General features: G+C 41.9%; 1 protein-coding gene across 1 annotated transcript in view; it reads left to right on the top strand.

Moving 5' to 3' along the window:
• bcl3 (BCL3 transcription coactivator) overlaps positions 1-12,539 on the top strand; it is a 15,660-nt gene extending 3,121 nt beyond the window's left edge. Inside the window, exons 3-9 of the mRNA XM_028981622.1 lie at positions 6,240-6,348; positions 8,997-9,204; positions 9,972-10,060; positions 10,184-10,261; positions 10,831-10,998; positions 11,446-11,566; positions 11,682-12,539. Of these exons, the coding sequence (XP_028837455.1) occupies positions 6,240-6,348; positions 8,997-9,204; positions 9,972-10,060; positions 10,184-10,261; positions 10,831-10,998; positions 11,446-11,566; positions 11,682-12,139 (1,231 nt within the window). The 3' untranslated portion in view covers positions 12,140-12,539. The remainder of the gene's footprint in view (positions 1-6,239; positions 6,349-8,996; positions 9,205-9,971; positions 10,061-10,183; positions 10,262-10,830; positions 10,999-11,445; positions 11,567-11,681) is intronic.

Raw genomic sequence — 12,539 nt, 5'->3', positions numbered from 1 at the left:
CCACAACTCTGGACCGGACTTTTTAATGTGGAATTTTATTTTTGTTTTTGTCCTGTGGTTTTGCATTCAGAATAAAGTTTCATACTTCAGCAGAAGTGGAACGTGTACACATTCACACACAGTGATGCAAACACACCCCTTTGTGTTTTTGCTCTTGCGTCAGAAGGGCTTTGCATCCTCTCACCTTGTTGGCTTCTCAGCGCCACATCGACCCTCGCTTTCGGGAAAACCTGTGAAGGAGCGTGCGTCTGCTGTGTGACTGCGGTTTTCTCAGGTGTCTTTCTCTCTCTCGGTCTCTTCCTCTCAGTCATTTCTAGTTTTTTTTTTTTCTTGTTGTGTGTGTTTTTAAATGAATGGGCTCAAAAACCCAAACATCCGCTCCCCACTTCCTCCTTTACCGCTTTCTCTTGAGTGACTTATCTCTTGAGCGACTTATCTCTCTCTCGCTCCCCCCCCCCTCCCTCACACACACACACACACACACACACACACACATCACATTTCCTGCCTTTCCTCTTCGGTTTCTATTTGCTGGCCTAGCCTTAATTCCCAAACTTTCTAATGGTCTTTTTTTCCCTGAGGTTTAATACATTTTTTTTTAACTGACAACGATCCTAATTCTGACCCAAATCTTAACCCGAACACTTTACTCGACAGCCGGTTTGCACACTCGTGGCCAAAAGTTTTGAGAATGACACAAACACTGGTTTTCACAAAAGTTTGCTGCTTCTGCTTTTATTATGGCAATTTGCATATACTCCAGAATATTAGGAAGACTGATCAGATGAATTGCCATGAAAATGAAATGAATTCATGCTGATTGAGTTAGAATAGCAGACTGGATGCTTTAAAAGGAGGGTGAACCTTGAAATCCTTGTTCTTCCTCTGTTAACCATGGTTACCTGCAAAGAAACATGTGCTGTCATCATTGCATTACATAAAAAGGGCTTCACAGGCCAGCATATTGCTGCTACTCATATTCCACCTAAATCAACCACTTATCGGATCATCAAAACTTCAAGGAGAGAAGTTCAAGTGTTGTGAAGAAGGCTTCAGGGTGCCCAAGAAAGTCCAGTAAGCGGAAGGACCGTCTCCCAAATATGATTCAGCTGCGGGATGAGGGTGCCACCAGTGCAGAGCTTGCTCGGGAATGGCAGCAGGCAGGTGTGAGGGCATCTGCATGTACATGCAGATGGTGAATAATTTTGGAGGATGGCCTGGAGGAAGGGCGGCAAAAATGCCACTTCTGTCCAAGAAAAACATCAAGGACAGACTGATATTCTGCAAAAAATACAGGGATTGGACTGCTGAGGACTGGGGTAAAGTCATTTTCTCTGATTAATACCCTTTCTGATTGTTCGGGGCATCTGGAAAAATTATTTCCAGAGATGAAAAGGTGTCCACCAGTCCTGTCTCATGCCAACAGTAAAGCATCCTGAAACCATCCATGTGAGGGGCTCCTTCTCATCCAAGGGAGTTGGCTCACTCACAATTTTGCCCAAGTACAATAAAGAATGGGCCCAAAATACCATGCAACAGCAACTTCTCCCAACCTTCCAAGAACAGTTGGGTGAAGAACAATGCCTTTTTCAGCATGATGGAGTACCGTAAACTAAGTAGCAAAGTAAAAACATTGAAATTTTGGATCCATGGCCAGGAAACTCCCCGGACCCTAATCCAATTGAGAACTTGTGGTCAATCCTCAAGATGCGTGTGGACAAACAAAAAATCACAAATTCTGACAAACTCCAAACACTGATTATGAAGGAATGGGTTGCCATCAGTCCCAGAAGTTGATTGACAGCATGCCAGGGTGAATTGCAGAGGTCTTGAAGAAGTACAGGTGCCAGTAAGTCATCAGTCAACTGCCAATAACCCCTCAGTTGTCATGAAACCAGAATATCAGCTACGCAGGATGCTGACAGATGTGAACCCTGAACAATCCAAACGAAGGGTTGACACTAATGAAACCCCATTAGACAAGTGAAGATCAGGATGTGGGATCTAGCTTGACCTTTCGCTCTACCCCAAAACTAAACTGGGTGAAATGATCATAGTGGCCTGTGATACCTGGTGACAAGAACAAACTGTGCTTTTTAGAGTCTGTTCTTGTGGTTCACAGCTTGTCAACCAACCACTGAAACATGGTCAGTTTGTTTGAACCTGAAACCTAGTCATTGGTCTGCTGACGCCAGATTTACCGATATAACCTTAGTGCTACATATTTGTTGAGTCAAGGTTTGTATTAACTTAAAAAAAAAATACAATTACACTGAACACTTTATTTTTAATTAAATTATGAAATGTGGGATTTTTAATTCAGTAATGGGCTCAATGTGACACCGACGTGACACTACTGGCGCTTTGCAAAATCCCCAGTGTTGTTTGTGCTCTGGAGCTCAGTTCAGATGAAGTGTGCCAGTCGGCGCTGAGCCGTGCTCGCTCTCTCTCAGCTTCCCCTTTGTTTACTGTCTGTCAGCCCAAAACTGTGACCACAGGGGATGCTAGGCTTGCGAACCTCTCTCCTGAACAGGATACCGCATCTGCACCCTCTCAAGCCTCCTGCGTCAGCCTGCCTCAGCCACTCTTAACCTTGGGTTATCTGGGGCTGCGGTCTAACTTTGAAAACCAGCTTCCAGGAACTGGAGAGCCAAAGAGCAGAGTTTTTATCTCAAGATAAAAAAATGTATTATTACAGAAGCAGGCAGTGACAGAGGAGAGAGAAAGAGAGATCAAATGATAAGGACTTGGAAATTAGTGTATAAAACTGTCAAGATATGTAGCCTTGGACCTCGCATAGTCTGACAAAGATGTTTAGATGATTTTATGCGTCCACCCAGTCTAGTCCTTTACTAACAGGACTAAATGGAACAGGAGGACAAAACGTATCAAGAAGATGCAGTCATCACAGAACAAATATAATAGCCCAAAATTAGCATCATGTCCATTGTTCAGGAATTTAAAGGTCTCCTGACATGAATTACAGACACTTTGAGCCAGGCAGACAATGAGGTTTCCGCAGGACGCATCATTTCTGTGTCTATAGCTTTAAATGCTAATGAGGAGGACAGAGGCGGGGCGAGAGCGGCTTATAGAAGTGAGCAGGCCTAAACCGAGACCAAGACATCGCCGAGACCAAAGGGTACCAAGACCAGGACCAGGACCAAGACAAAGACAAAGACCAAGACCGAAAACAGACTAGGGCTAGAATCGACCTCACATTACTCGGATCAACTGTCTCTCATTTAAAATCTCCCAGATAGTTACAATGCCTGATGGAAAAAAAATATACTCAGAAATCCTCATCAAGGGAAAGAGATGGTATGTACCAGAAAGATGTTCATATTAAGTCACTTATACCAGGGACAGAGGCCTCGGGTAAGCTATGAATACGGCTATGTAATGATCCCTTGCTTTGAATTGAAGACAATGGGAATTTGGCTCTCTAATATTCACTTAAACTCTTAAGTACATTTTTTTTTCAAGAGAATTCATCAAATTAACATTAGCAAGCCAGTGCTGGTTCAGTGATCTACAGACTAAACAAAGGGTAGTGTACAGAGCCCCTTCATTGTGTCACCATGTGCTGTGCTGCAGTGTATCACAATGACTATCAATTCACTATCACTAACTTGTACACACAGGATCATAATTGTGTGCAAATGTCCAATCACTGAGCAACTGCAATGCTTTGCAGCATTTAAGCCATGACTGGGTCGGTGGAGATAATGTTTTAGGGGATCGGTGGGAAATTTAGGGGATCGAGTGGGCAAAGCATGGAGGTAACCTTTCACCATATGATGATAAGGGGACAAATTACAGGTCCGACCATCTGAGCTGCCACTCTCTGAATGACGAATGGCCAAAGCATGCTTTACACCTATCACCATTTCTAGCCACTGCAGGACCGACTAGGGGAACTAGTACTAATGTTAAATAATCTAGACCCACCTAATTTCTAAAACCTAGCAACTGCATTCACGCATTACTATTTCACAGAGATACAACAGTACTGTTTAAAAACACAACATTACTAACATTTATCTCAGATTTACCTTGCTATCTAAACACTTGTATCTGTTTGAGAAGGAAAACTATGAATTCCATCTTTGATGTTTGGGCATACGTCTATGCCTACCTTGCACACAATAAAACAGAAACAAAATTATGAATACAGATCTTTAAATGTCAGAGATAACAGATGGATTGTTGTATTGTCTGGTTTGGTCAGTAATGAGCATGCTTACAGGAAAGAGATCTTGTTACAGTACAGGCCTGTCTCACATAACTTCTGCTTTCTAGCGTGATTGACGACCACTTGTGGATTCTTTTTCCTGAGATAGCTGGTATTTGAATTCTGTTGTTATATTATTGTACATATTTTTAAGCGCATTAGGGATTTCTTCATAGTCAGTATCATAAATGACATAAAAGTAGGCTATGCATTTGTCTACTTGTACACCTAATAAATAGGAAACATGACCTGCAATTAGTTAGGGGGAGCTTCCAGAACCAAATGTTAGATTTGATACAACAAAACAATTTAATACACCATTGATGGGGTTCAAAAAACTATATACAGCATACTGACACTTTTCAGTCTTCAGCATGAGTACTTCCTCTGAAGTTCCCTGTCATGAGCTGTTTACTCTCTCTGAAACATTCCTGAGATTTGCACATTCTGATCAACCCGTGAATAACCACTTTGTTTTCTGAGCAAATGTTATTGCATTTTTTTACACACAGAACAAGTTTTATGAAATATAAAATATTTTCATACCAATGTGGGAACCAGTAAGCCAGTGAGGGCAAACATGTGAAGTGATCAATTTTAGGAATGTGTTCAAATTTGTTCATATTTACGTTTGCACTGTGATTTGCATCTGATGGATAATTTCTTTTAAACCAGATGTGCACTGAGCTTGTAATTTTTCAGAATCTGACTGTGCAACCATGCATATGCATATCTAAATATGCAAAGTGTATAATATGTAATTCCTATGTGTTTAAAATACATATACAGGACAGAAAATGACTGCTTCTAGTGCATCTTGGGTCATGTGGCGTGTCCTGTGTCAATGCTATTGCAGATATTGTTGTTATTGAAAAAGAATAAAGGGCTAGACTGATAAAGGAGAAATCACACAGAAATCCCCCAGGAGACTGAAATAATAATAATAATTATTATTCAAAAGACAGAGAACAGTGCCATTGTCCCTGAAGACAGGAAATAACCTCAAACCAAAGTAGCTGTTACTGGAAGCAGCCTCACAAAAACACATTCACACACACTTTCACACACACATATGCATGAACTAACATGCATATGCATATAGTCCCTCCTCTTTCAATCTTCCTCGTCCCAAACGTTTACCACTTGTTTCACTTCACGTAGAAAAACCCAGGGTTGAGAGATGGCTTGATAATCATTTCCCTCGCATGCAGAAATGGATATGCCTGGCAATGAGTCACACAGGTACAGTTCTGGTATCAGAACTAGTATCAGACTTGGCCATTAATGACAGGTTTTGATTAATGAAACCATATTTTATGGAGTTGTGACCTATTGCTGGGAATCATCCATAATGAGGAAGTAGGGTGTGTGAGAGCTGGCAATAATTCATTGAAAAATTGTTCATGAAAACATTGTCAGTCCTTCTTGCTTGTTGTCTATTTCTGTAAATCCTGAAAACGTAGTTCATAACCTGATCAATTTTATTATCTTTAAATAAAAATCCACCTAATCATATATTTATGGAATTTAGCAGACACCCTTATTCAAAGCAGTGGTGGCCTAGCGGTTAAGGAACCGGCCCCGTAATCAGAAGGTTGCCGGTTCGAATCCCGATCCGCCAAGGTGCCACTGAGGTGCCACTGAGCAAAGCACCGTCCCCACACACTGCTCCCCGGGCGCCGGTCATGGCTGCCCACTGCTCACTCAGGGTGATGGGTTAAATGCAGAGGACAAATTTCACTGTGTGCACATGTGACAATCACTTCACTTTAAAGCATCTTACAATCAAGAGTTACAGGGACAGTCGCCCTGGAGACACTCAGGGTTTAGTGTCTTGTTCAGGGACACTGTGGTAGTAAATGGTGTTTGAATTTTGCGGTCTTCTGGTTCATAGATGGCTTTGTTACACACTAGGCTACTATAACGCATTTGTTCTCAGTTTATGTTTTTATATATTAGACATGGTAGTTTTATAAATATCTTATTATATCTTATTTTATTACAGGCCTCTTCACATTGCAGTAGTGCAGGAGCAGGTGGACATGGTCCACAAACTCATCCACACGCTGGTGCATTCCCACAAAGACCTGGACATATATAACAACCTGAGACAGGTGAGTGATACTTCAAATGAAAATAATGTTTCTTGACGTCTGAGAGAATTACAATCCATGACATCTTCGCTCAGCACCCTAATAGCTCCACATTACAAACATCAACTCGTCACTCATCAGCAGTCACTCATTTTCCTAAATCGGTTTAATAATTAATCCTCATTAATTCCCGATATCAGGACATGCTCCCATGCTTCAGGACTTTAACATTCTGTCTACCAAGCACTGCATCCTGCCATATGCCCTGTACTGCAGATGCTTCACCAGGATGTCTAAAGCTAACCTCAGAAATCACCTTAAGCTTGAGGTTTGATCCATCTCACACATAACAGACAAGCCACTTACCAGAAGTAATGTCTTTGTTGCTCACGCCTGTTAGGTTGTTTTTCATTTTTTCTCGATCTCTCTTGTCGTTGAGGTTTTTTGATTGTTCTATATCCTGTCTTATCTCTCGTAAATGAAACAAAATGCAGACTGGCAGATCTTGCATGAATATTCTATCGTTCTCAGAATGAACTCAGGCTTTAGCAGTTAATGTCACATTGGCACTTTTGTGCCACTTGTCAGAATAATAGTTTAAAACTAACCAATATGCATGTTTTTGGACTGATTTATGTAGTACTCCAGAAAGAGTTACTACCACGGCGGGGATGCTGTTCCTCACATTAGCATCAGATCCTCCCACATCTGAGTATCAGTCACCTCTGTCGCTGACATTTCAGACAGAGCTGGACCTCCTGCTGTCTTTTCTACAGCAGCTGGGCACAACCACCCTGCACGCACAGGGCATTTTTGTCTTTGCTTTATGGAAATGATCTCCAGGCAAACAAGACACCACCATGGTTGTTTGGTCCAGAACGATGATGCATGTTGGTCACTGGAGGCCTGAAGACCTTCTTTAAAATGTGTTCTTCTTCAGTCTGCTCTTACATGACTTGATTGTGTATGTGTGTGTGGTCATATGTGACTGTACAGCTCAAACAGCTGCAGTACGTTGGTGCACTTCAGTATTCTCGTTCCGAGAAGTCACATGACTCCCTTTCACTACAGGCTGTTTCTCAACATACCTAGCACTGCCGTTCGAAGGGTATAATCAGGGGACTTTCCCTTCAGAGTGCTCTATCTCCCTGCCTCTCTCAGTCGCTTGTGTGCTCATTCTTTCATCCCTTTAATAAACATTCTGCAATTTGCATTACAAATTGTCCCCAAGACACTTTTTTTAGTGCACTGTTTACTTTGCATAGTTTTTTTTTTAACATGATCTATTTCTCTGTCACTAGCATGAAATTCTATCTTGAAACAAATGTTGTGCAGATACCTGGTTCCAAACCAAAGACAGCTAGCTGCTTGTGCTTTTCCTCATACTTTTTTTATTCTTTGATCTGGTCTGTTTAGCTGCATTGTGGATTTCAGTTGTGTAATCACTCTGGAATGGACTACAGGAAATGGTTCTAGAACAGCTGAGAGTTTCCAAAATGACTATACAATAAAATAAGCCACTTTAGCGAGAGATTAATAGGCTGATTTCTTCATCTCAGAGAGATGGGACATTGAGGCACGTATTATCAGTCCTGAGTCAGCAGAATTCAGGGAAATGACTTTCACAGAAATGGAGGGCCAGTGATGTTTTGTCATAGGAGGAATTTCTCCAGCCGGTCTCCTGGTTCTGGCATTTTCACCACAGTCTCTTACTGGAAGGTCAACCCTCCTACTGTCTGAAAAGATTAGCCAATCCTGTGCCAGACACCCAAGGTTGTTTCAGCATTGCAAGTTATAAAATTGGATGATGTTATTGACGATGAAAAAAAAGTTAATCAGTATGACAGAATCTTGACAAAATATAACAAATGTAACTGTCCCACAATGGTAACATAGTTGTTTCTGTTGATATGATATATAGAGTTTCTGTTTCATTCTCATCTTGGACTTTGCCTTTTTCTTGTTCTTACTTTAACTGTGATAAGTATATTTACTGCATGATGTTACTCTGATTAGAAAATAAGCATTGCCTGTATGACAATGTAGCAGTGGTGGGCAGTGGTGGCCTAGCGGTTAAGGAAGCGGCCCCGTAAACAGAAGATTGCCGGTTCGAATCCCGATCCACTGAGGTGCCACTGAGCAAAGCACCGTCCCCACACACTGCTCCCCGGGCGCCTGTCATGGCTGCCCACTGCTCACTCAGGGTGATGGGTTAAATGCAGAGGACAAATTTCACTGTGTGCACCGTGTGCTGTGCTGCTATGTATCACATGTGACAATCACTTCACTTTGATCTTTGAGCCTTTAGTGTCACACCCTGGCCACACAAAACTCACTAGTGGCTTTTTTGTTCAATATTGCATTTATGAATGTGTTCCACGTGTTTGATTTACACTATCACAAATGGGCTCCCTGGGTGACATAGGACATATTAAAGGGTGGGTGTAGCATAATTTTGTCTTATTATAACTTAGTTGGCTACAACAGTGTTCACCCTGCTAAACTGGTTCCAGGTCACAGGGGTTCCTGGAGCGACTGGAATCGCTACCAGGATGTGATTTAAATATAGTACATCCACAAGCCTGTCTAGATTATAAAAACATTTGTCACTGTTGTTTTGCTGGTCATCGCTCAGTGTCATGCATTCAATTGCTGTGCTTTTCTCATAGACTCCACTGCACCTGGCAGTTATCACTGCTCAGGCTCATCTGGTGAAAGCTCTGCTGATGGCCGGTGCGGACCCTGGTGCACTGGATCGAAATGGTCAGACTGCTCTCCACCTGTGTTGTGAATATGGCCAGTTGGACTGTCTCTATGAGATTCTCTCTTACCTGCCCAGCTCCTCATTGCCCTGCCTGGAGTCCAGGAACTATGAAGGTGAGGAATCAATGAAGTTCATGCAGTTCAAGTCCTGTCAGTGGTCTATTAGAATGAAGAATTTAGGTATAGTATACGGCAGCATTTAATTACTACATGGTAAGTTATAGGGTCTCAATTGCTATAAAGGCCTTGCAAAGCCCATTGTGACACATCGTTTCAGATTTTGGCCTATATAAAAAAAATAAATGTCACTATTAATTAAGTGACCAGTGTCTTTGTCCTATCTATCTGAAGGGTGGTAGTAGCCTAGTGGTTAACACACTCGCCTATGAACCAGAAGACCCAGGTTCAAATCCCGCTTACTACCATTGTGTCCCTGAGCAAGACACTTAACCCTAAGTTGCTCCAGGGGGGGACTGTCCCTGTAACTACTGATTGTAAGTCGCTCTGGATAAGGGCGCCTGATAAATGCCATAAATGTAAATGTAAATATGAGCTGAAGAGGCCATTTCCTAATTGGTATGACATAGTAGTGCAGAGTCTTAATTCCCTGTGGCCCTGCACAGAAAGCCCCTAGAACTACTCAGAGTAAAACTACCCCCACTCAGAGGCAGCACAGACGTGGGTGTGTGGTGGGGGGAGTGGGTGTGTGAACCTGAGAGAGAGGTGCAGCAAAAGGAAGCTTGCCTGTGCAAGTCCACATCAGTAGAAAGTCAACATCTTGGAGAATGTGCTGTACCAGTGTGTGAAATCAAGAGTAGGCAATTTTAGGGACCCACTTTTTTGTCACATAAATATTTGACTCTTCTCCTGCACACTCCCAGGCCTGGCTCCACTGCACATAGCAGTACAGAATGGGAGCAAGGATATGGCAAGACAGCTTCTAAAGAGTGGCGCAGACATCAATGCAGTGGTCAGTAGATTATTCAACCATTAAGCAAATTCCATTTCTCGACAACAAAGCATTTTCTTGATCAAAACTGGGAATTTATTATCTGTTTGGTAGTATTGCTAACTGTTTCTAAATGTCTAACAGGACATTAAAAGCGGCCGAAATCCACTTATGCATGCGGTAGAGAGCAACAGTTTGGAGATGGTAAACTTCCTTGTTGAGGTTGGTATGTGCATACGGACTTTGCTAGCTTGCGTCCTCCATTGCTGTTATCTCTCGCTGAGTGAATGACTCACGGGCACTCAGCCATCCACATGATCTAAAGGAAAGGGTGATTCTACAGACCAGCCCACCTTCTTTCATTGCTCCAGGGTCAGGTGCCTATTGCAGTCAATGTTGGTCACCTTGGGCACTTTCTTTGGTCTACATCTGCAGAGCAAACTCTGTGGTTTTGTGGGATTGGAACAGAAGGGCTAGACTTCCCCCCATGTTCGTCAATGAACCATGTGTGCCCATGACCCACTAGTTCAGTGGTTTTCCCTGCTTGGTCCCCCTAAGCATTACCTACCATGAACATCCTGCCAAATCCAAATCCACTTGTATAGCAACACATTTTTTTACACCGACTTGTACACTTCCAACACAAGAACTGACTGAACAATACAGATATTGTAATGAAATAATCGACCTTAATTTGACATGTCAGTGGATTTAATGGGGTTGGGGATTGGTGTATATGTGCAGAATGTATTTTCAACATATTTTCAACCCCTCTTTTCGCTCCCTTTCAGAATGGCTGTGATGTGAACTTACAGTCTTATAGTGGCAACACTGCTCTGCACAGCGCCTGTGGTCGTGGGCATGTGGAGGTTGTGAGGGTTCTCCTGAAGAATGGGGCTGATTGCAGCCTAAAGAATTACCACAATGACACTGCTGTCATGGTGGCTAAGAACAAACGGGTGAGGACAAGGATTTCATTCTAATACCTTTTCCAAATGTAATTTATATAGATATTTTATGGAAGTACTGTCACAAATTCCTGTCACAAAAATGTGAAGGATAGAGAGGGAACTACTTACTGAAAGTAAATATATTTAAAGTAAAGATTAAAGGTTAAAGATTACAAATAGTGTCTTAAAGCCCCCCTTGGTGTAATATTTTCATTAAAATACATCATAACGTTGTTGATGTTAGGATGAAAACTCTTGGACAGAGGTGCCTTCAGGATCATGTCTGGATACCACTTCACAATTGTATAACTTTGCTTTTAACATGGCCCATACACCATCTGGTGGCTGTTTCATTTAATGACATGCAGTTTACCATAATGGGACTTCATAAATCATCACCTATGAATGTTACAAAAAGCATTGCTTACCAAAATACCACTTTAACTAACTCATCAGGTAACAGATGTGTTGCGTGGAAAGGGATCAAGAAGTCAAACAGCCAAAATACTGGACAGCAACATTGGAAAATATTCTCCTCAACAAAAAATTTCCAATTCCGCTCAGAGCAGTATTAACGGTGAGATACATTTCATGTTCATTCCTGGTCTCGTATCTTGAAATAGAAAGACTGAGAGCACTGTCATAGGTCATGCTTTGCACATGATTTGTAATAATGCGGCTCTATGTTTCAGGGTCCTTGTCTCCGAACCATGTTAGATGCTCTCCAGTGACTCTGCAACATGTCACCCCCCATTCCCCCATGGCTGCCCCATCACACTCCCCTCTCAGGCAGCCATTTGAGTGCTTGCCTGCTCATCAGTCCCACATAGATGTCAAAGATAATAGAGCTTTTCAAGCCAAGATGGGATATCACAGCATGGTCCCTTATTTACCCTTTTTTCCACAGCCTGCCTCAGACATCCACATAAGGCCAGTGATGACTACAAACCTTTACTCATCCACTTTACAAGGAAACATTTTTCACCAAGACAGCTCTATGGTTCTACTGCCTGCCACACTGCTCTCCCCTCTCAGGCCATGTCCACCCTCTCACATCATAACTGGCCAATCACGACCCTCCAGCTGTAGCAGTGATCAGTCTGATGTGTCGACTGTGAGTGCTAGTAGTGAGAGCAAAGGTGAGAGTTGACAGAGCTCTAAATAAATCACTTGTTGCTCTCTTACTGACCACAAACTATAATTGACAAAAAAATGAAAGGAGTTTATTGAAATATTTGTACTTAATGTATAATACAATGTACAATGTATGTACTTAAATGCTTTGGATATCCAAAGCTACTGTTTCAAAAAGCACTGAGGCACACAGAACCCACATTTGTACTATCTAAATAGAATCAAGATCTACATTTATTCTACACATCAACACTGGTAATCCTAGGCTGAATATACAAGGTTGAACATGAATATGTTTTTGTGGTATTAATTATTAGGTACATGGGGACAAGAGAATTTGTAGCTGTAAAACTGTAAATGTTAATTTTAAACATGTATGCTATATAAGATTAACCATGAATAAATATATTTTTATA

The sequence above is a fragment of the Denticeps clupeoides genome, chromosome 5, assembly GCF_900700375.1.
Source record: "Denticeps clupeoides chromosome 5, fDenClu1.1, whole genome shotgun sequence".
Classification (NCBI taxonomy): Eukaryota; Metazoa; Chordata; class Actinopteri; order Clupeiformes; family Denticipitidae; genus Denticeps; species Denticeps clupeoides.
The sequence above is the reverse complement of the archived record's forward strand: the minus strand, read 5'-3'. Positions and strand labels throughout refer to the sequence as shown.